Raw genomic sequence first — 24027 nt, 5'->3', positions numbered from 1 at the left:
TACACACAATGGTTCTCTCTCTCTTTCTCTCAAAATAAATAAATAAACTTAAAAAGTGTACAAATGGTCAGAAGGGAAGGGCAATGATTGAAAAGCATGATCATTTAGATCAGTGATTTGTGACTGCTTTTGTGCAGCAGTCTTCCTTGGAAGCCTGGGGATCACTACTCAGAATGAAGTTAAAAAAAATTTTTTTATACATTTATTTATTTTTGAGAGACAGAGCACAAGTTGGGGGAGGGGCAGAGAGTGAAGGAGGCACAGAATCCGAAGCAGGCTCCAGGCTCTGAGACATCAGCACAGAGCCCGATGCGGAGCTCGAACTCTGTGAGATAAGGACCTGAGCTGAAGTAGGACGTTTAACGTTTAACCAACTGAGCCACCCAGGCGCCCCCAAAATGAAGTTTTTAAATGCACAAAATAAAATATATAAGATTACAAAGAAAGCAAATTGTATCAAAATGAAGTTCTCCAATTTTTAAAACATGTACAGCAGTGAAAACTCCTACCCTCAACTCTGCTCCACATCTTCCCAGGTCTCAACCCAGTCCACCTGACTCTACCCGACAAAGGAAACATTTTGTGTTCATTTTAAAGTTACTGTATGTATTTCCAGAGTTTAAGCACATACAACCAAATGTAAAGTCATATTCTTATTTTACCCTTTTTAAAATACAGAGGCACTGTATTATACACACTATGAAAGACCTTGGTTTTTATTTTCACTTAATAATATATCTTGGAAGGCGCCTGGGTAGCTCAGTCAGTTAAGTGACCGACTTCGGCTCAGGTCATGATCTCGTGATTAGTGAGTTCAAGCCTCACATCGGGTTCTGTGCTGACAGCTCAGAGCCTGGAGCCAGCTTAGATTCTGTCTCCCTCTCTTTCTGCCCCTCCCCTGCTTGCACTCTGTCTCTCTCTCTCTCTTTCAAAGATAAATAAACATTAAAAATTAAAAAAAAAAACAATAGATCAAATTAAAAAAAAACAATAGATCTTGGAGATTTTCCCCAGATCATTCTCACTTATTTTTTTTGTAGCTTCCTAGTGTTATTCCATTATATGAATATAAGATAATTTATTTAACCTGCCTCTCTTGTAGGATTTTTGTATCATTTCCAATATTTTTCTATTACAAACAGCTTCAGTTAATAACCTTATGCACATTTCATTCATGGGCAAGTAGATCTATAGTCTGGAATCCCAGAAGTGTTATTGCTGGGTCAAAGAATATATGGTGACTGTAATTTTGATAGATCTGACCATATTGCCTCCCATAGCGGTTAGACCAATTACATTCTCACCAACAATGTGTTAATCTGTCTGACTCCTTGCTTCCCCACAGCTTTGCCAACATTTGCTAGTCTGATGGGTGAATAATTGCATCTCTGAGTACTTTTGTGTTGTATTTCTATTTATTTATTTTTTTTTAATTCTATACATGGGATTAAAATGTCTTTTCATATGGTTAAAGGTCTTTTGTATTTCATTTCCCTAAACTACGTTCATATCTTTTGCCCATTTTTCTACTGTGTTTTTGGTCTTAGTTTATATATAGATAGACGAGGAAGGAGAGAAAGAGAGAGAGAGGAGATCAGCATCTTGCCTATATTAGTTGTGATATAGCTTTCTTTTTTTATGTCTTTTGACTCTGCTCAGGTATGACAAGTTGAACATGCAGAATACTTTTTAAATGTAGTTGAATACATAATCTTTAATGACTTCTCAGTTTTGAGTCATAGGTACAGTCCTTCTCCACTCCAAGGCATCACAAATGATTTCTAGGCACTTCAGAGTTTGAGAACTGCTCAGATATTTGCCTCTCCCACTGGAATGTAAGCTCCCCAGACAGGGACAAGAACTGAGTCATCTGTGTCCCCAGCAGCCCATAGTGCCTGGCTTAGTATAAGTGCTCAAGAAAATGCTTGTTGAATAAATAAATGCCAACGGGCTCCAAACCATCCTCTTCTCCTGAGCACTGTGAAGAATTCTCAGGTCCATGGAGCCATCCTCCACCTTAAGGCAGATGCTCTTGGGCTTTACCTTGTGGCTATCTTTTTCTATAAATTTTTTTTAACATTTATTCATTTTTTGAGAGAGAGAGGGAGAGAGAGAGTCAGAGTGTGAGCGGGGAAGGGGCAGAGAAAGAGGGGAGACAGAATCTGAAGCAGGCTCCAGGCTCTGAGCTGTCAGCACAGAACCCAATGTGGGGCTTGAACTCGTGAACCATGAGATCATGGCCTGAGCCGAAGTCGGAAGCTCAACTGACTAAGCCACCCAGGTGCCCCTGTGGTTATCTTTTTTCTTATCTGTGTCTGCTTTCCATGATACACAGGGATTCATCAGGGCCAAACTGCTTCTGAGTCATCCATTGGCCTACCATGGGACAACTAATCACATGTTAGACATTCAATAAATGTTTGAGGTATGAATGTCCAAAGGAGGGGCCCAATCCATTTCCCAGTACAAACTACTGTTTGTACTTTTCTTCCGACTCTTGGACTGTCTTTTTTTTTTTTTAACATTTATTTTTGAGCCAGGGTGGAGGGCAGTGCGGAGAGATAGTGGTGGGGAGGGCTACAGAAAGAGGGAGACAGAGGATCTCAAGTGGACTCTATGCTGATGGCAGTGAGCCCGATGTGGGGCTCAAATTCATGAAACATAAGATCATGACCTGAAATTTAAGATACAAAATAGATGAATATAGGGAAGAAAGCAAAAATAATATAAAAACAGGGAGAGGGAGAAAACATAAGAGACTCTTAAATACAGAGAACAAACAGAGGTTTGCTGGAGGGGTTGTAGTTGAGGAGATGGGCTAAAAGGGTAAGGGGAATTAAGGAATCTATTCCTGAAATCATTGTTGCACTATTTTCTAACTAACTTGGATGTAAATTAAAAAATAAATAAATTATTAAAAAAAAGAAAGATCACGACCTGAGCTGAAGTCAGATGCTTAACCTAGTGAGCCCATCCAGGCACCCCGACTCTTGGACTGCCTTAAAGTTTAGTGACCCATGCTCCTGTCTCCTCACCCTGCTCATTCCCTTTGCAAATCCTTTACACTGATGTTTCCTTTGCCTCGAATGTTCCACCAGGACTTCAAACAGATTGGTTCTTATCAGTAGGATTTAGCTTGAAGTTCACCTCCTCTGAGGCTTTGCCTAAACCCAGAGACCAATGTAACTTGCCAGCCATTTGTTATCATACCACTTTATTGAACATCATTATCTGAAATTCTTCTGTTTATTTTGCATATTCATACATGGTCTGAGTGCCCCTTGACCCTGGGAATGTCCACTCCTTGAAGCATGGGACAAGACTATCTTCTTCCCTGCTGCATTCTCAGCTCCTGGGAGGACTGGCATATAGTAAGTGCCTAATAAATATTTGCTAAATGAACGAATGAATTACTGATGGCTCTCTGGGAGCTCCTCTAGGAAAGGATTTAGATAATAATGATAATAATAATAATAATAATGATTTATTGAGCCTGAAGGATGCACTAAGTTTAAGTTTTTTAATTTATTTTGAGAGAGAGAGTGAGTATACGTGTGAGAAGGGGAGGGGCAGAGAGAGAGAGAGGGAGAGAGAGAATCCCAAGCAGGCTCCATGATGTCAGTGAGGAGCCTGACACGGGGCTCAAACTCATGAACCATGAGATCATGACCTGAGCCCAGATCAAGAGTAGGTCGCTTAACTGACTGAGCCACCCAGGCACCCCAGGAGCTATCTTTAATTCCCATTTATCAGATCCAACTGAAGCCTAGAAGAGTTACATCACACAGCTAATGCTAGACCTCTAGTTCTCAGAGTGGGGTTCCTGAGGAGTCACACCCTCAAGATCACCTGGGAATCTGTTAGAAGTGCAGTTTCTTAGGCTCCACCCCAGTCATACTGAGTTGGAAACTCTGGGATGGGGTCTAGCAATCTGAATTTTAACAAACTCTGGGTGATGATACACAATGTGAACACTTTTTTAATTTAATTTTTTATTTTATTTTATTTTGTAAGTTTATTTATTTATAAACTTAAAGGGGAGAGAAGAGAGAAAGGGAGAGAGAGAATCCCAAGCAGCTCCATGCCCAGCGCAGAGCCCTACGTGGAGACATGGGGCTCGATCCCACTACCCTGAGATCATGACCTGAGCGAAAAGCAAGAGTCACTCAACCTACTGTGCCACCCAGGAACACCTGAACTCTTTTTTTAAAAAGTCTTATGAATCACTTATAAAAGTAGCAACAAACAAACAAATAAACAGCTTTATGGAGATATAATTCACATACCACACAATTCACCCACTCTAGTGATCAAGTCAATAGTTTTTAGTACATTTTCAGTTTGTGCAACTATCATTAAAATAGACAGTGACTAGGGGTGCCTGGGTAGCTCAGTTGGTTAAGCATCTGACTTCGGCTCAGGTCATGACCTCACGGTTCATGAGTTCGAGGCCTACATCAGGCTCTGTGCTGACAGCTCAGAGCCTGGAGCCTGCTTCAGATTCTGTGTCTCCCTCTCTCTCTGCCCCTCCCCTGCTTGCTCTCTATATCTCTCAAAAATAAATAAACATCAAGAAAATTTTTTTTCAACGTTTATTTTATTTTTGGGACAGAGAGAGACAGAGCATGAACGGGGGAGGGGCAGAGAGAGAGGGAGACACAGAATCGGAAACAGGCTCCAGGCTCCGAGCCATCAGCCCAGAGCCCGACGCGGGGCTCGAACTCACGGACCGCGAGATCGTGACCTGGCTGAAGTCGGACGCTTAACCAACTGCGCCACCCAGGCGCCCCAAGAAAATTTTTTAAATAGATGGTAATTAGATTAATTTATTAGAACACTTTTATCTCTCCTGAAACTCCACTACTCCCCATTAGAATCATTCCCCATCCCCCTTCCTCCCCAGCTCTAAGCAGCCACTAATTTATTTTCTGTCTTTATAATTTTGTCTATTCTGGACATTTCATACAACAGGAATCATGCAAATATCTATGTGGCCTTTGTGATTGGCTTCTTTCACTTTGCATGTTTTCAAAGTTTATCCACATAGTAGCATGTATCCTTTTTATTGACAAATAATATTACATTATGGATATGCCATATTTTGTTTTGTTTCAAGTTTTTATTTAAATTCTAGTTAGTTAAGGGGCGCCTGGGTGGCTCAGTCGGTTAAGCATCCGACTTCGGCTCAGGTCATGATCTTGCGGTGCGTGAGTTCAAGCCCCGCGTCGGGCTCTGTGCTGGCAGCTCAGAGCCTGGAGCCTGTTTCGGATTCTGTGTCTCCCTCTCTCTCTCTGACCCTCCCCCATTCATCCTGTCTCTCTCTGTCTCAAAAGTAAATAAACATTTAAAAAAAAATAAATAAATTCTAGTTAGTTAACATATAGTGTAATATTGGTTTCAGGAGCAGAATCTAGTGATTCATCACTTAAACATAACACCAACGCTCATCATAACAAGGGCTCTCCTTTGTGCCCATCACCCATTTAGTCCATCTTCCACCCACCTCCCCTCCAGCAACCTTCAGTTTGTTTTCTATAGTTAAGAGTCTCTCATGGAGCACTTGGGTGGCTTGGTTGGTTAAGTGTCTGACTTTGGCTCAGGTCATGATCTCATGGTTCGTGAGTTCCAGCCCCCAGTCAGACTCTGCGCTGACAGCTTGGAGCCTGCTTTGGATTCTCTGTCTCCCTCTCTCTCTCTGCCCTTCCCCCACTCATACTCTGTCTCTCTCAAAAACAAATAAACATTAGGGGCGCCTGGGTGGCTCAGTGGATTGAGCATCAGACTCCGGCTCAGGTCATGATCTCACCTCACGGTTCGTGGGTTTTAGCCCCGCATCAGGCTCTGTGCTGACAGCTCAGAGCCTGCAGCCTGCTTCGGATTCTGTGTCTCCCTCTCTCTCTGCCCCTAACCCACTTGCATTCTGTCTCTGTCTCTCTCAAAAATAAACATTAAAAAAATTTTTTAACAAATAAACATTAAAAAAAAAGAGTCTCTTATGGTTTGTCAGATATGCTACATTTTTATATTTTTTACATTTTATATTTTTATTGATAAAATCCATTCACCAATTCATGAACATTTGAGTTGTTTCTACCTTTTGGCTATTATAAACAATGCTATGAACACTCGTGTATAAGTTTTGGTGTGGACATACGTTTTCATTTCTCTTGAATACATATATATATGGAAAGAGGAGTTGTGTCTGTGGCAAGCAGCACAGAACAGAGAGGAGAGCAGGGGAAAGTGAATAACTTCTCTATATATATTTATATGGACCAATGTGGAAGACACAAAGACTTGTACTCATGTTAGTTGCCCTCCCAGCACGTGCATGATCTCTTCTGCTGCCCTCAGGTTCCGTGATGTTCCCTTCCCAGCCCTCAGTCGCTGACTCAGCTGCTCTCCCATAGTTGGTTATTTTTTATTTGGGGCTTTAGCCATGTATAGGGAGGGGAGGGTGTTCTTTCCAACCTCAGGTCCCAACTGTCTTCACATTATTAACTCCATGTGCCCTCCTCCAATAAAACTAGCTAGTTGGGTGTGGTTATTTTATATATATATATATAAAATAAAGATTGAATGAGATACAATGAATATATATAGGAGTAGGATTGCTGGGTCAAGGGTAAGACCTTATACTCTTAACCACTACACATTTCAGCTAGCTTTAGTCTCTACTATTATTATTATTATTTTGTAGTTTATTTATTTTTGAGAGAGAGAGTGCAAGCGGGGGAGGGGCAGAGAGAGATGGAGATAGAGGATCCAAAGCAGGTTCTGTGCTAAATGCAATGAGCCAGATACGGGGCTCGAACTCATGAGCCATGAGATCATGACCTCAGCCAAAGTGGGACACTCAATTGAGTGTCCACCCAGGCACCCCTCTACTGTTATTCATTAATAATATTACAACACCAATACTCACTTCTACCTATTATGTGTCTCTGTTGCAAAGCCCTTTACTTTTATTATCACAAATCCTCACCTCAATCCACTAACACAGGAATGATTATCCCTGTTGTGCAGGTGAGAGAAATGGGTTCACAGAAGTGAGATAATTGGTCTACACTCAGTGAACTCAAGTGGAGCTGGGAACACAACTCACATCTGCCTGTTTTCTGTGCCCTCTGTGACTGATATCACGTCCTGAGCCTGGCCCACAGCTTACAAAACATGCCTTTTCCCCTCCTTTCGGGCCTTTTCTGGAAGTTAGGCTGGCCCGAAATCCCAAGGGAAAGAACTGCACACTCATTCCCCTGCTCTTTTCCCCAGCTGGGGCTGAAGACCAGGGGAGGGGCTTCCCTGGGACCTGGAAATAAAATGGAGGGAGGGCTGGGCTGGGCTAGGCAGTGTCTTAAGGAAGTAAGGAAGCTGTGAGGGGGGAGGTAAGTTTTTGGGTTCTTGATGGGGCAGCTCCTGGAGAGCAGGTGAAGTGAACTTGGCAGAGTTTGGCTTTGGACGGGGAGTGAGGAGTGAGACTGAAGCAAACGGACTTGGGTAGTGCTAGTTGGGGGGTTCACAGATAGGGCTGGTCTAGAGAATCCCCAAGTTGTCAGAAGGAAAGACTGATTTTACCTGACTGGGGAGGGGGCTCTTTGTTCCATGACCACTCCTTAAGCCCCTTGCACTGTGTCAGGCCCTCTCTGAGCTGGGAATAGGGAGAACATCTCAGGGAGAGGCACCCAAGGATCAGTGGGGGGAAGGCAGAAACAGACAATGAGGCACACTTGACTAGGAAGTAGGAAGGGCAAGATGAAGAGGAGACTGTGTGAGCCACCTAAAATGGCTTTCCAAAGAGTGGAATATAGGGAAATTGGGGTTTCAAGGTTGCATATGTTTAGCCCTGGGCCAGAGGAGTATGTTGCAGGTGGAAGGAGCTGTCTCCACAGACAGTTGGAGCTTGAAAGAGCTGAAGCAGAGAGGTTTAGGAGAGAAAGTGTCAGGTGAGCCCAGGGCTATCAGATAGCTGGATCTCTACTGTGCAGTCTGGTTGCCAGTAGCTATAAGCCACAGTGGCTATTTCAATTTAAATTAGTTAACATTAACTAAAGTTAAAAATCTAGCTCCTCATTTGTACTGGCCACATTTCCAGTGTTCAATAGCCACATGAAGCTCGCAGCTCTGGGACTGGGGAGAAAGGATATAGAACACATCTATCATCCATTGTCACAGAAAATCCTCTGGCCAATGGAAAGCCTCAGGAGGGGTTCAAGGACACACGAAAGAGAGAGTGGGCTTAGACTGGGCTGCCTGGCCTGTGTGAGCCTGGCCTGTGAGGTCTCTGGACTGTAGGTGAGGAAACAATCCCCAGAAGACGGAGGTGGTGTGACTCACCTCCTGCCAGCGTAGCATGAACTCTGCTCCCAGGGGCAGGAACTAACCAGATAGGGCCTCTTCAGACCCAATTGGGGATCCCTGATCAGTGTGACCAGAGACAGGGTCGGAGAAACATGGAGTGAGTAGTCCTGGGGAGAAAGGAGGAGCTGCCGAGTGGGGCCGAGCCTGGGTCCAGAGGGGCTTTCCAGTTTGGTCCCAGTTGGCAAGCACGGGATTGGACAGGAGGGCTGGGAAGGCATGTGTGAGTTGAGAGGAGAGACCAGAGTGGAGGTTCACTGGATGGAGGTGAGGCTGCACTGTGTCGAATGATGAAAGGGACCTTCTGTTCCCACCCTAACTAGCTTTTCTATTTCGTTCTCAGGCCCAACACTATCCAGGTGACAAGGATGGAATATGCCATGAAGTCCCTCAGCCTTCTCTACCCCAAGTCCTTCTCCAGGTGAGGAGAGCCAAGGGTAGAAACAAAGGGGAGCTACCTGTGAGCTATAAGGCAGACCTTCTCAAACTTCAACAAGCTCCCAAGTCACCAGGGCATCTTGTTAAAATGTAGATATTGATTTAGGAGGTCTGGAGTAGGACCCAGATTTTGCACTTTCGACAAGCCCTCAGGTGACTTTAAGGTTGGTATCCTCTCCCCACACTGCTACCACATATTGAGTAGAAAAAGGTAGACACTGTGCTTGGACCTTCATTCTTGATCTCATTTAAACCTCATCACAACTTTGGGAAGTGGGGATTATTACACCAAATTAATAGATGGGGACACTGAGGCACAGAAGGGGTGCTCTTCATCACCTAACAAATGGGTAGTAGAACCAAGATTCAAACTTGGGTCTGACTCCAAAACCGAGGTTCCCCCTCTACTCTTCTGGTTCTACGTCATGTATATCAGAATTCAAAACTAGCTTACATTGACCTCAGCTTTGCCACTTCATTTCACTTTACGGGTGGGAAGAAAGAGGCCAAGAGAAGAAAGTTGGTATTGGGGAACGTGGGATGGGTCTCCTATCATCTTGCTACTCATCATGGTCAGTGTCAACCAACAGCATCAATGCCACTCCAAAACTTATTAGACATATAGAATCCCAGCTTCCACCCGGACCTCCTGAATCAGAATCAGGTCTCTTGAGGACTTAAAATGATCACTGAAGTTTGAGATGCATTGATCTAACAGGACTTTTAGTGATACCGGTAAGTCTTAGAGCAAGCCTGGTGGGTGATAGAGGAAGAAGAATATGATGAGCTCAACCTACAGGGGTAGGGGAGTAAGTTCCCTGAGAGGGGTGAGGGCTGGGAGGCAGCAGGCTGCTCATTCTGATGCTCCAAATTGCCCGCAGGCATGTGGCAGTGAGCACCTGCACCTCAATGGTGACCCAGCAGCTACTGACCGAGTCCAGCCTGGAAGCCCCCAAGGCCCGGCCCTGCAGAGTAAGCACTGCTGACCGGAGTGTGCGGAAGGGCATCATGGCGCACAGTCTCAAGGACCTCCTCCACAAGGTGAGGGACAGGACTACCCTCAGCACAGCCCAACCACTGGGAGTGTGGCTGAGTGCTGGCCCTGCTGGCTTCCTCTGTCCTCTGAGTCATGAGCTGGGACTTCAGCAGGGATGGAGTTCATAGGTTAGATGGTGAGATTTCCTTTCTGATGCCCACTCTAATGAGTTGGTAATGCCTGCCTGGAGTGCTGTCCAATGGATTAATGATGTCTGTCTGGTGACAAGGGGAGGGCAGTATATTGCAGCAGAATACCTATAGGATTGCCATCCTATATCTACAACAGTAGATCAGTGGCATTTTCAGAGCATATTTTTCTTTTTTTTTTATTTTTTAATGTTTATTTACGTTTTGAGGCAGAGTGCGTGCAAGCTGGCAAGGGGCAGAGAGGGAGGGAGAGAGAAATCCCAAGCAGACTCCACACTGTCAGTGCAGAGCCCAACATGGGGCCGAACTCACAAACTGTGAGATCATGACCTGAGCTGAAACCAAGAGTTGGAGCCACCAGGCGCCCCTGAGGCATATTTTTCTTACTGGAAAGACCCTTAGGTTCTCTTTTCCATTGTACACATGCCTGGAAGTTGGGGAAATAGGTAAGATTTTAGAGATTCTCTTCCCCATTTCCTCCCTTCAGCCAGGGCAGTTCTTCCATCCATCTCCTACACTGGCTTTCCATGGCAGGCTTTGTTAACCGCTGTGGAAGACTCTTCAAACTATTGATCAGGTAAGCTTCTAGAGCAGGAAACAAAAGACACAGCTCTCGTGGATGGTAGTAACAGCCGCCAAGAATGACACCCTTTCCCGTTTCCATGTTCCCTTTCTACTAGGCTGGGGGTAACTTCTCCCCAGCCTCTCCTATAGCCTCATCTAATCTTGCTCTTTATTAGTCTTGTGCCTCACTGCCTCATTAGCTTATGCACTCTAGGGGATGTCCCAGTTGCCTGGCACAGATTACACATTTGGATTAGGCTTCTGATTACTACAGTTTGTTTAACATATAGAAATCATAGCTTACCTAAGCCTCTATTCTGGAGTCCCTCCCCTGTTTCTGTGAATTAGGTCTGTTCTTCTTCATGGGAGCCAATCTCCCCTCTCTTGTGAGGCTTGTGGCTGTGACACACCAATTTTTTATGCCCTGAATCAAAAGGACTTTTTCACACTTGAGTCTAGACTTGGTAGTGTTTTTTCACCTGAGGGCTGGGGACCACTTCCAGTGCTAAAATGGACTTGTCACATATGGCTTCCCAGAATGCACGCCCTGGGACTGATTAGGTCATGAGTGAAGCTGAGGTGTTGTCATTTTAAGCAGTTGCTTCAGGAGATTCTTATAGCCACTGAGTTTGGGGATCCCAAGTCAGAATCCTAACTCCAAAGGATGCAAGGAAAAACAAGAGTGAGTGTCCATCTTCCCAAGATGGAACACAGGTCAGAAGTGAATCTTACTAATGGAGCAGGGAGGACATCAGCCTATCTGGACTGCTTTTCCAAGTTTGGCAATATAAAGAAAGGAGCAGAGAGTGAGGGAAAAAGGGTAAGGTGATATGGTTGGCAGTGACCAGAGTATAAGTCCCTTATTGGCCATGGAAAAGAACAGAGGGATTTCATTTTAAAAGATAACAATAAGCCTTTGAAAGATTTTTAGTTTATTATTATTTTTTTAATGTTTATTTATTTTTGAGAGAGAGAGAGAGAGAGAGGAGGGGCAGAGAAATAGGGGGATAGAGCATCCAAAGCAGGCTCAGCGCTGACAGCAGAGAGCTGGATGAGGGGTTCGAACTCATGAACCGTGAGATCATGACTGAAGCTGAAATCAAGATTCAGACACTCAGCCAACTGAGCCACCCAGGTGCCCCTCAAAATTAATTTTAAAAAATCTTCCAAAGGGGCACCTGGGTGGCTCAGTCAGTTGAGCGTCCAATCTTGATTTTGGCTCAGGTCAGGATCTCACAGAAGACTTAATGTTAAGATGGCAATACTTCCCAAATTGATCTGCAGATTCAGTGCAATCCCCATCAAATTCCAGCTACTCTTTTTACAGATATTGACAAGCTTATCCTAAAACTTACATAGAATTATTTCTATGAACCAGAACCAAAATAGCTAAAACAATCTTGGAAAAAGACAAACTTGGAAGACTCACACTTCCTGATTCCAAAACTTACTACAAAGCTACAGTAATCAACTCTGTGGTATTGACATAAGGAAAGACACTCTATTAGTTTTCTAGGGCTTCCATGGCAAAGTATCACAGACTGATACTTAACAGAAATTTATTTTCTCTCAAATCTGGAGGCTGGAAGTCTGAGATCAAGGTGCTGTCAGGGTTGGTTTATTCTAAGGCCTCTGTTCTTGACTTATAGATGGCTGTCTTCATGTTTACATGGTCTTTCTCTGAGTATGTCTCTGTATCCTAAACTCCCCTTCTTATAAGAATACCAGTAATATTGGGTTAGGGCCCATCTTAATGACATCATTTTAATTACCTCTTTAAAGACTCTATCTACAAAGACAGCCAGATTCTGAGGTACTGTGACTTAGGATTTCAATATGTGAATTTGGGAACTCATAATACATACAAATCAATAGAATGGAATTGAAACTCCAGAAATAAGCCCATGTATCAATGGACAATTGATTTTTTGACAGAAGAAAGAATAGTCTTTTCAATAAATAGTGCTAGGACAATGGAATATCCACATGCAAAATAATGAAGTTGCATCCCTACCTCATGCCATGAACAAAATTAAGTCAAAATGTATCAAAGAGTTAAAACTATAAAACTCTTAGAAGTAAACAGGTGTAAGTCTTCATGACTGGTTTCTTAGATAAGGCATTGAAGCACAAGCAATCAGAGGAAAAAAATCAATCTTCATCAACATTAAACACTTCCGTGTATCAATATGTGTTATTAACAAAATTAAAAGACAACCTACAGAATGGGAGAAAATATTTGCAAATCTCATATATGATAAGGATCTAATATCAAGAATACATAAAGAACTTCTATAACTCAACAATAAAAAGATAACCCAATTAAAAATTGGCCAAAAAAACAGGGTGCCTGGGTGGCTCAGTTGGTAAAGCATCCAACTTAGGCTCAGGTCATGATCTTGCGGTTTGTGAGTTCAAGCCCCACGTCGGGCTCTGTGCTGATGCCTCAGAGCCTGGAACCTGTTTCGAATTCTGTGTCTCCCCCTCTTTCTGCCCCTCCCATGGTCATGCTCTGTCTCTCAACAATAAATAAACGTTAAAAAATTTTAATAAAAAAATTGGCCAAAAAAATGGAATAGACTTTTCTCTAAGAAAATATATAAATGGGGTGCCTGGGTGGCTCAGTCAGTTAAGCGTCTGACTCTTGATTTCAGCTCAGGTCATGATCTCACAGTTCGTGAGTTAGAGCCTCATGTCAGGCTCTGCACTGACAGCACAGAGCCTTTTTGGGATCCTCTCTCTCTACCTCTCCTCTCTCTCTCTCTCTCTCTCTCAAATATAAACATTAAAAAATTAAAGATAATATATAAATGGCTAATAACATATGAAAAGATGTCCAACATCATTAGTCATTAGGGAATTCAAATCAAATCTGCTTCATACCCACTAGAATGGCTAAAATAATGGACAGACATTCCCTCTCTCTCTGCCCCTCCCCTGCTCATATTCTCTCTCTCTCTCTCAAAAATAAATAAACATTAAATAAGTAAATAAATAAATAAAGGACAGACAATAACAAGTACCAATGAAGATGTGAAGAAATTGGAATCTTCACACATTGCTAGTCGGAATATAAACTGATATAGCTGCTTTGGAAAATAGTTTTGCAGCTCCTCAAAAAGTTAAACATACAGTTAATTGTGTGACTCAGCATTTCCAGTCCTAGGTATATACCCAGGAAAACTGAAAACATATGTTCACTCGCAAACCCATACATGAATACTCATAACAGCAGTATTCATAATACTCAAAAAATGGAAACAACCCAAATGTCTATGTTAACTGATGAATGGATTAAAAATGAGATATCCCTATATAGTAGAATATAATTTGGCCAGAAAAAGAAATGAATCATGTTACAACATAGATGAACCTTGAAAACATACTGAGGAAAAGAAGTTAGTCTAAAAAGACCACATATTATATATGATTCCATTTATATGAAATGTCCAGAATAGGCAAATCCATAGAGACAGACAGTAGAGGTTGTCATGGGCTGGGGGATGGGGAATGACTGCTAATGGGTACTGGGTTTCTTTTGGGGTGATGAAAATGTTCTGAAATCAGATAGTAGTGATGGTTGTACAACTTGGTGAATATTCTAAAACACAATGAATTGTATACTTTTTTTTTTTTAATTTTTTTTTTTCAACGTTTATTTATTTTTGGGACAGAGAGAGACAGAGCATGAACAGGGGAGGGGCAGAGAGAGAGGGAGACACAGAATCGGAAACAGACTCCAGGCTCCGAGCCATCAGCCCAGAGCCTGACGCGGGGCTCGAACTCACGGACCGCGAGATCGTGACCTGGCTGAAGTCGGCCGCTTAACCGACTGCGCCACCCAGGCGCCCCAATTGTATACTTTTTAAGTTTACTCATTTATTATTTTGAGAGAGAGAGCATGAGTGGGGGAGAGGCAGAGAGAGAGAGGGAGAGAGAGAGAATCCCAAGCAGGCTCCACACCATCAGCACAGAGCCTGATGTGGGGCTTGAAACCACAAACCACAAGATCAGGACCCCAGCTGAAACCAAGATTCTGAGGCTTAGCCGACTGAGTCACCCAGGCACCCCATTAATTGTATACTTTAAAAGGTGAATTTGGGGGTACCTGTGTGGCTCAGTCAGTTAAGTGTCTGACTTAGGCTCAGGTCATGATCTCGCAGTTCATGGGTTCAAGCCCCACATTGGACTCTGTGCTGACAGCTCAGAGCCTGGAGACTGCTTTGGATTCTGTGTTTTCCTCTCTGTCTGCCCCTCCCCTGCTCGCCCTTTGTTTCTCTCTCTCTCTCTCTCTTTTTTTTTTTTTTTCAAATTTTATTTATTTTTGGGACAGAGAGAGACAGAGCATGAACGGGGGAGGGGCAGAGAGAGAGGGAGACACAGAATCGGAAACAGGCTCCAGGCTCTGAGCCATCAGCCCAGAGCCCGACGCGGGGCTCGAACTCACGGACCGCGAGATCGTGACCTGGCTGAAGTCGGACGCTTAACCAACTGCGCCACCCAGGCGCCCCTCTCTCTCTCTCTCTCTTAAAAATAAATATTAAAAAAAATTTTTAAGGTGAAATTTATGATACATGAATTATATTCATGTATATTATATTATATTCTCAATAAAAAATTACATATGTGATTCCCATTATATTTTTTTGGACAGCACTGTTCCAGAACATAACCATGAAGCCAGGTACCAAGAAGGACCATAATACAGAATCTTTGGATTGTGATTCCCACAGCAAGAGCCTGGATTCCAGGTCTTTTTCCCATAGATCCTTATCCACTTGCTCTTTCCCTGGCAGCTGAGATGATGTAATATGGATTTTCCTCATGCTCTGTGGCTGTATGGGGATGGCAGAAACATCACTGATCTTATTCTCCAGGTCCGGGACACCCTGATGCTGGCAGACAAGCCCTTCTTCCTGGTGCTGGAGGAAGATGGTACAATTGTTGAGACAGAAGAGTATTTCCAAGCCCTGGGGGATGACACAGTGTTCATGGTCCTCCAGAAGGGGCAGAAATGGCAGCCCCCATCAGAGAAGGTGAGGTTCCCACCTGTGTGGTAGGGAGAACATTGGGAGTCTGGGAGAAGTCCTTTTTTGGGGTGTGGGGGGTAGGTTGCCAACCACAGGCTTCTCTTGATACAGAGTACTAGGTACCAACTCTCCCTCTCCCGTAAGCCCGGCAAGAAGATTGATGTGGCCCGTGTAACCTTTGACCTATACAAGATGAACCCACAGGACTTCATTGGTTGCCTGAATGTGAAGGCCACTCTGTATGGCACCTACTCCCTTTCCTATGACCTGCACTGCTACCGGGCCAAACGCATCATGAAGTGAGTGAATTGGGATTAGCTGGGGATAGGGTGGGTATTCAGCAATGAGAGAGTCCCTCTCTGTTCACATGGACCTCAGCTTTCTAGGGCCTTGGACTAGTGTTGATGCTGACAAAGCATGGCAGCATTTTCGGGAACTTTATGGCTGAACTGGTGCTTTAGCAGATGCCAAAGGGCATATCTATGCCAAAGGGCATATCTCCTCCAGGTGGAACTGGGATACATTATTTTTCTAATTACCTTCCACCATAACAACTTATTTTTTCACCTAAAATAGTAAGTTTTCCTAAGTAGTCTTCTAATTGGTTTTTATTTATTTTTTTAAAAAAAATTTTTTTTCTTCTTTTCAACGTTTTTATTTATTTTTGGGACAGAGAGAGACAGAGCATGAACGGGGGAGAGGCAGAGAGAGAGGGAGACACAGAATCGGAAACAGGCTCCAGGCTCCGAGCCATCCGCCCAGAGCCTGACGCGGGGCTCGAACTCGCGGATCGCGAGATCGTGACCTGGCTGAAGTCGGACGCCCAACCGACTGCGCCACCCAGGCGCCCCTAATTGGTTTTTAAAAAGTGAACACATGTCAAAGATTTTATTGAACTCTTTAATTAAGGGGAGAACCAGGAAGAAGTTACAATCAGTTCAAAGGAGAATTCAATATACACAGCTCCATCAAGACAGATAAATTCACAGATACAAAACTGGATTTTTCCATGGGGGTGGGAGGGATGAAATAACCGTTCTTCCATAGATGGAATTAACTTGCAAGTCTGTGGACAATACTCATTTGTATTGATGAATGAACTTCTTTCAAACTTTCTACTTTACTGTGGAAGTCTAATCAAGTAACATGGGAAGCATGAGAATATGTTAAATCATAAGACAAATACTGTTAGGGTACAAGTACTGTTAGGGTGATGTTTCCCAATTTCAGCTGCTCCACTGGTGTTCTAATGAATTCCTACCCCATCAGGCAGATGCAGCCACTGATGCAGAGGCATCCAACGATGCCAAAGCCACAAAGCTAGGGAGTAGCAGAGCATGGCTTCTTGCGAGTTTCTTCTGACAGATTCTAGTCCTCCCCAATTGCTTCATTTAGCATCTACTGAGCACACACTGTGTGCCTGGCCCTATGTGGTAAGCTTAAGACCCAGAGATAAACAAGATGTCAGAACAAGCTCCATTGTTGCCCCCAGTACCTTGATGAATGCCGGCACATAGCAGTAATTCGAATGAATGATAACGCGTATGATCCTTGTTCTTAGAGGCCTTCTGAGAAATCCTGCTCAGGGTCCCCAGAGCTCTGTCAGAACACACGTAGCTAGAGCACACTAGACCTTTTGGCTTTCTCAGTTAATTCTGTGCATATCCAGTCTGCAGATGAGGGACCTGAAGCCTTGCCAGAGATGACATTCAGTGACAGGCTTGAGCCTAGTTCTGTGGCTAGAAATCCCATATTCCTCCTACACCATATCATGCCCCATCTTGATCTGGGCTTGCTGCCGGTAGTTTGCAGATTTCAAAACCTAGAATAGAAGCTTCAGCCTTTAAATTCAGTGCATTTAGGGGAAGTAAGACTCTCAGACCTGAACCCAAAAAAACAAAACAAGCTGAAGTAGGTGTGGTGACTTAATGGTGTCAGCTTTTTATTATTTTTTTAATAATAGTTTTATATTTATTTTATTTTTTTATAATAGTTTTATTTTTGTTGTTCTGTTTTAAAATACACGTAACATAAAATTTACCATTGTAACTGGTTTAAAGTGTACAATTCAGTGGCATTAAGTACATTCACAATGTTGTGCAACGGTTACCACTATCAATTTCCAGAACGTTTTCATCATCCCAAACTGAAACTCTGTCCCCGTTAAACACCAACTTTCCACTCCCCCTTCCCCCAGCCCCTGGTAACCTGTGTTCTGCTTTCTTTTTCTTTTGTGTGTGTGTGGGGGGGGGGGGGTTCTACTTTCTATCTTGTTAAGTTGCCTAGTCTAGAGATCTTACACAGTACTTGCTCTTTTGTGACTGGTTTCTTTCACTGAGCATAATGTTTTCAAGGTCCATCCATGTGGTAGTCTGTGTCAGAATTTCCCTCCTATTTATGGCTGGACAGCTGGTTTTAAGCCTTAGTACTCTAATTTGAGAAATGGGTATACTTCTCAGGTATAGCCTTTAACATTTTAAAGAATTTTCATGTGTAGATGTTTAGAGTTCTGATCATCTTTGTCTCCCTATACCTTAACCATAAGTTCATTTATTGAATGAAGGTTAACAGTTTATAAGTTTTAATACCAGCCAGAAAGTCTTTATTTTCCTTTTGTTTTCCCCTCCCTGATCTCCCCTAGGACTAAACACCCCTAGTGACTCTTCCTCGTCTATCTCTTTTAAATAGATTTGGACAAGAACTTGGTTGAAGTAGTCAAGCATTCCACCAGCTACTCTTGACCCCACGTTTACCCTACTCATCTACCTATTAGGCTCCACATTAAGTGACTTAGGTTATTTCAACCTCAGAACGCTGTGAGGGATCAAAATAGTATGATCTTATTTTATGGTTGGGGAAGCAGAAGCTCAGAACTATAGCAGTTTGCCAACCTTCACACAGCTGATAAGACTGGATTAGAACTCTGGCCTATTTGACTCAAATTCTGTTCTCATTACACTGCAATACCAAGCATGAAGATCTTCATGTCCAGCGCTCTGAACATTAGCTAGACTACACATGACTTGGAAAGGTCTCAGAGTCTAGAACAGACGTCATGAAGGACAGCGCCATGGGATGGAGATTAATCTGGCTGGCCTAAAGCAGTATTGCAAAAATTAAAGGTCTTATTAAATGAGGGTGAATTTTCCATGAGAAAATAGGGAGGTGACGGACATCTCAGTTAAGGCATGATTGCAGGCAATGTCTGTAGACCCTTTCCCATTTGCTAAGGGAAGGCAGCATCTGTTCCTGTTGACACATCACTCTACAATTTATGAAATTATGGAGGTAGCATTTAGAGGCTGTAGGGAGGGGTTTTCTTTGTGTTTTGACTCTAGTGCCTTTTTCTTCCATCCAGGGAAGCTCTTCGTTGGGCCCTCTTCAGCATGCAGGCCACAGGCCATGTGCTGCTTGGCACATCGTGTTATATGCAACAGTTCCTGGATGCCACAGAGGGAGGGCAGCCCCCTGAGGGCAAAGCTCCATCGCTCATCCCATCCTGTCTGAAGATGCTGCAGTGAAGGCCCAAGTCCTTGGAGGCATTCCCCAGAGAAGGAATAGACGGGGGGCCCCCATGCTCAGCTAGTAGCACCTACAAACCCAGTTAGGCAGCTTCTTATCTTGCCACACCTTCCTCACCTCCCAGGACCTCGAATGAAGAAGGCTTCCCAAGGGAAAAGGTCAGAAATCTGGGATAGGCCGGGAAAGGAGAACTGAGCGTTCTTAGCCTGGCCCAGCTACTTCCTGTCCAGGGTAGTTTAGCTGACCAAGACGGGTCACCAGCAGGCTAGCATGAGGTCTGCCCCTCAGCTACCTGTTTTCACATGCTCTACTTTCATCGCGCTCCCCACCTCCTGGTCCCTCAGCCCTGATACTCCTGAGTGAACTGTCAAGTCCACTAGTGTATGTTACTAGAGAGTTTGCATTAAATTATTTATGCTAATACATCTTTGCCTGTGTTCTTTGGGGGTGAGGGTGGGGTTCTGCCTGGAAGGTTGGAAAGGTCTAAGGGAGGAGAGGAATCTACTGTCAAACCATTCTTCAAAATGTGGGGTTATAGGCACAGGACTTTTTCTGCCAAAAAAAAAAAAAAAAAAAAAAGAATTGCAGTTGATTCTGGAACTAATGTCTGCTTCATCAGAGACTTGAGCAGACCACATAACCAAAACAGTAAAGGAAAATTTCCAGAATAAATCTGCCTATCAGAAGGGCTTTGAGTGACAGGGTGGGACTAAGGCACTCTTCTAATTTCTCAGTATTACATTTTATTACACCCTTTTAAGTGTTTAGGCGGGAACATACTAATCAGGCTGTACCAGAACCCTCCACCAACGCTCTCCGTAGCTTGCCAGATAGTTTACCTTTCATGTTCAGCACTGTCAACTTCAGGATTTCAAAATAAGCTGTTCTGTAGCCACAAAAAATATTAGTTTCTCATCAGTGTGAGCTGGCATTTTTCCACAATAGGGCAACTCAAACAAGATAAGCATGAAAGGCAAAGTTTGCAGGTGACTATGCTTTAGTCTATGACTCTCACATTCAAAAATGTGTCATTTATGACCCTGAATATAAAGCCTAGATGGGTTTATTAAGTATAAAGGCCTGTGTTGCCAAAGCTAGAGTCTGGAGAGTTATTGCTGGCAGCTGATCCAAACCTGCAGCCATGTGTGGGAGGGGTGCAGAGCTAACAGGAAAATAGTTTCTATTCTGGGCTTTCCTGCTCTTGCATTTATGGCTAGAGGCCTGGCTCAGTGCTGTCCTGGCTCTGCAGGGTAGGCCTTTCCATGTGGAGGCACCATGTTCATACAAGCACATGCAGAGGCTACGACCAACTTGCCCTTCTTCTTTTCTTCTTTTTTTAACATTAATGTATTTATGTATTTAATTAAAAACATTTTTTCTAATGTTTATTTTTGAGAGAGACAGAGTAAGAGTGGGGAAGAGACAGAGAGAGAGGGAGACACAGAATCTGAAGCAGGCTCCAGGCTCTGAGCTGTCAGCACAGAGCCCAATGCGGGGCTCGAACTCACAAACTGTGAGATCAACACCTGAGCCAAAGTCGGACACTTAACCGACTGAGCCACCCAGGCACCCCTATTTAATTTTTAAGTAAACGCTACACCTAATGCCCAATCTGGGGCTTGAACTCACAACCCTGATATCAAGAGTTGCATGCTCTACTGCTTGAGCCAGCCAAGTGTCCTTTTTTTTTTTAATCTTTTTTTAATTTTTTTTTAAGTAAGCTACCTGCCCCTCTGGTGAAGTTAGTCATAAGCCGAGTTGGGCTAAGGGTGGCAGAAGTTTGGAATGTGTCCAATCTTTCCTCCTCCTAAGACTCAGAGTTTCACAAGTAAGTTTTGAGTGACTGACCACAGTCTCTTGGCATTGAGCCCTCTCAGCTCAGGGAATATTAGGTTCTTTCTTTTCCTCCAGGAACCTGGAGACTAATGGAGTCATACCAGCTGTGGGCAGTGAACAGGAGAGGGCAGTCTTTGATGAGGCTAGTGTATATGAAAGAAAAATTCCAGAGAGCACGGGACCTCAGAGAGCCTGAGGCCAGTCCAAGTGGGAAAACGGCCTCTCCCATGGCCAAGTGCCCTCAGTGGAGGAGAGGTCTGTTGCAGTTAAGGCACACCGTGTACCAGCCCCTGGGCCTTAGTCTTTCCACTTTTGCTCAAGCTGGTACTTATTATGAAAGCACAGGAGGACTTTCAGAAGAGGGTTTTTAAAATGCTGTGGGGCCTTATGACAAAGCACAGTACTGTCTGAGCCCAAAACAAGATAAAAACCACTTGCACTCTTGCCAAATGTCTTGTCAGTTCTGTCTCTATTCGGGTACACCTATTCAAAAAGTGATTATTTAAATCTTTGAATTAAAAATAAAAAGATAAGTTTCTTGAGGTATAATTCACATAAAATGAATTTTCCCCTTTTAAGGTATAGACAATTAAGTTTGGGTTTGTTTGTTTTTTAGTTTTGGCAAATTCATACTGTTATGTAACCACCATTTCTAGCATGCCAAAAAGTTCCCTTATGCTCTACTTCCCAACCTCTACTCACCCGACCCTTGACTCTTTTCTGCCAATATAGCTTGCCTCCTTTTCTAAAATGTCATGTAAGTAGAATCATATAGCCTTTAAAAAAATTCATTTCTACTGTTTTCTTTTTTTTTTATTTTTTTTACATGTATTTATTTATTTTTTTTTTTAATTTTTTTTTTCAACGTTTATTTATTTTTGGGACAGAGAGAGACAGAGCATGAACGGGGGAGGGGCAGAGAGAGAGGGAGACACAGAATCGGAAACAGGCTCCAGGCTCTGAGCCATCAGCCCAGAGCCTGACGCGGGGCTTGAACTCACGGACCGCGAGATCGTGACCTGGCTAAAGTCGGACGCTTAACCGACTGCGCCACCCAGGCGCCCCTGTATTTATTTATTTTTGAGAGACAGAGCACAAGCGGTGGATGAGCACAGAGAGAAGGAGACACAGAATCTGAAGCAGGCTCCAGGCTCTGAGCTGTCAGCACAGAGCCCGACTAGGGGCTCGAACTCACAACCGCAAGATCATGACCTGAGCCGAAATCAGACGCTCACCCAACTGAGCCACCCAGGTGCCCTGTGTTTTCTTTTTCTTTTTTTTTTTTTTAAGTAGCCTTCATGTCTACCCTGGAGCCCAGCATGGGGCTCGAACTCACAACCCTGAGATCGAGACCTGAGCTGAGATCAACAGACAGATGCTTAACTGACTGAGACACCTAGGTGCTCCCCCATCTACCTAATTTTACTTAAAATTATTTGTGGGGGGGCACCTGGCTGGCATTTAAAATATTTTACGAATCATACAGTCTTTCATATCTGGCTTAGATTTTTAAACCAGCAAAACATATCAACAAGATTAAAAAAACTTACACAATTCCAAAGGGTAAAATCATCATTCATCTTCTCACCCCTGATTCCTTCTCCAGAGGCAAACACCATCTCGTTTTTGTGTGTCCTTTCAGAAATGTAAAGGCATAAAATGTAATACATATATGTGAATCACACACACATATGCATATTCTAGTCACACGTGTCCTCCCTTTTCCTTTTTTGCTTTAATATATTTTGGAAACTGATTCACATAAGCAGATACAGACATACACATTCCTTAATCAACGGCTGCATAGTATGGATATGCTACAACTGACTTAGCCACTCCTCTGTTGATGTTCAGTCTTTTCCTGAACAATGAATTGAAAGTTACAGTTTTTTTAGTAAATAAATAATACACAAGCTGCATGTAAGTTTTGTATAGGTGTAATTATAGGATAAAACCCATGTTCTTTGTTTTTCACTTAACATCTCATTTCTCCTGTTGTTCCCTGCCTCTGCCTCCCTTCTTCCCAGTACCTGTTCCTCCTGGTGCATTTCTAGTTCTTCACAACCCTTCTGTCACCACACATGCTGGAACTTGCTCTCTGATTTCACTCAGCTCCTCTCCTTTTACTCTCTGAGCATCTGCACAGGGTTTAGCAAGGTGGGCTGTGGTGTGCTGTGTGTGCTGTGATCTGTGTCCACGGGGTGAACTTCTTGTTGTCAGGGCTTGCCTTGTTGATCCCTGATTCCAGCTCAGAGATGCCAGGGCCTGGTATAGAGTTAGCGTTAAAAAAATGTTGAATTGGTGATATATTAGATTTATGTCCCCTACAGAGCTAATCATAGGACAATTTATGTCTTCAGTTTTGAGATTTGTTTTGATTTTGTTTTGATAAATAATGCTGTAGTGAATCTCATTCTCCCTCAGGCCCTTTTCTTCTTTTGGATTGATTATGCACCAGGCTGTTCTTCCAAGCAGGCTTACTGGACCAAAGGGGACTTTTTTTTCCCCCCTCAATTCGCCTTACAAAATTGGGCACAGTGGTATTTTGTTTTAAGATTTTAATTTAGGGGTGCCTGTGTGGCTCAGTCGGTTAAACATTGGACTTGGGCTCAGGTCATGATCTCTCAGTACACGAGTTTGGGCCCTGCATCGGGCTCTGGGCTGACAGGCTGGAGCCAGCTTCAGATGCTGTGTCTCCCTCTCTCTCTGTGTCCCTCCTCCGCTTGCGCTCTTCTCTCTCAAAAAAAAAAAAAAAAAAAAAAAGACATTAAAAAAAAGATTTTAATTTTAATTAATCTCCACACCCAAAGTGGGGATCAAAAATCCTATGCTCTACCTACTGGGCCAGCCAGGCGCCCCACAGGTGGTTTTTTGAAGTCAGAAGCTCCTATGAATTGGAATGGTAATCAGAGTACCTTAATCTTTCGTTCCTGTTTTGTCCTAAGACAAGTCCTGTGATCGCGAGTAAATTCCTTAGCTGCTCTGTGCCTCAGTTTCCTCAAAAGCGTAGACTGCGAGAAAAACATTTTCTGCCTGCAGGAAGGCAAAGCTCCGCCTTCTCACGCCTCTGAGACAGCCGACTCGCTAGTCGTATTGA

The 24027-nt window shown here is 43.4% G+C and overlaps 1 protein-coding gene and 1 long non-coding RNA gene across 3 annotated transcripts; one reads left to right on the top strand and one right to left on the bottom strand.

Moving 5' to 3' along the window:
• Nucleotides 1-7335: 7335 nt before the first annotated feature.
• On the top strand, nucleotides 7336-19213 carry CIDEC (cell death inducing DFFA like effector c). Of its 2 annotated transcripts, none has more exons than XM_030307367.1 (6): nucleotides 7336-7385; nucleotides 8699-8776; nucleotides 9675-9834; nucleotides 15420-15578; nucleotides 15684-15871; nucleotides 18931-19213. In XM_030307367.1, the coding sequence occupies exons 2-6, from the start codon at nucleotides 8724-8726 to the stop codon at nucleotides 19091-19093; spliced, it is 723 nt and encodes a 240-aa protein (XP_030163227.1). In that variant the 5' UTR covers nucleotides 7336-7385; nucleotides 8699-8723; the 3' UTR covers nucleotides 19094-19213. The 2 variants fall into 2 exon arrangements, with proteins under 2 accessions (XP_030163227.1, XP_030163225.1); XM_030307365.1 differs by lacking the exon at nucleotides 7336-7385 and adding an exon at nucleotides 8400-8455.
• LOC115508536 lies at nucleotides 16457-23974 on the bottom strand. Its single transcript, XR_003967035.1, has 4 exons — nucleotides 23846-23974; nucleotides 22961-23195; nucleotides 22481-22565; nucleotides 16457-17394 (listed from the first exon to the last, which is right to left on the bottom strand). It is a non-coding gene; the product is annotated as an uncharacterized LOC115508536 (long non-coding RNA).
• Nucleotides 23975-24027: the final 53 nt, after the last annotated feature.

Source organism: Lynx canadensis, chromosome A2 (genome assembly GCF_007474595.2).
Source record: "Lynx canadensis isolate LIC74 chromosome A2, mLynCan4.pri.v2, whole genome shotgun sequence".
NCBI lineage: Eukaryota > Metazoa > Chordata > Mammalia > Carnivora > Felidae > Lynx > Lynx canadensis.
Note: the sequence above shows the minus strand (reverse complement) of the source record. Positions and strands in the feature narration are given on the sequence as shown.

Coding starts and splice junctions, on each gene's coding strand:
- CIDEC (XM_030307365.1), top strand. Junction 8,777..9,674: donor TACCCCAAGTCCTTCTCCAG/GTGAGGAGAGCC, acceptor AATTGCCCGCAG/GCATGTGGCAGTGAGCACCT. Junction 15,872..18,930: donor CGGGCCAAACGCATCATGAA/GTGAGTGAATTG, acceptor TCTTCCATCCAG/GGAAGCTCTTCGTTGGGCCC.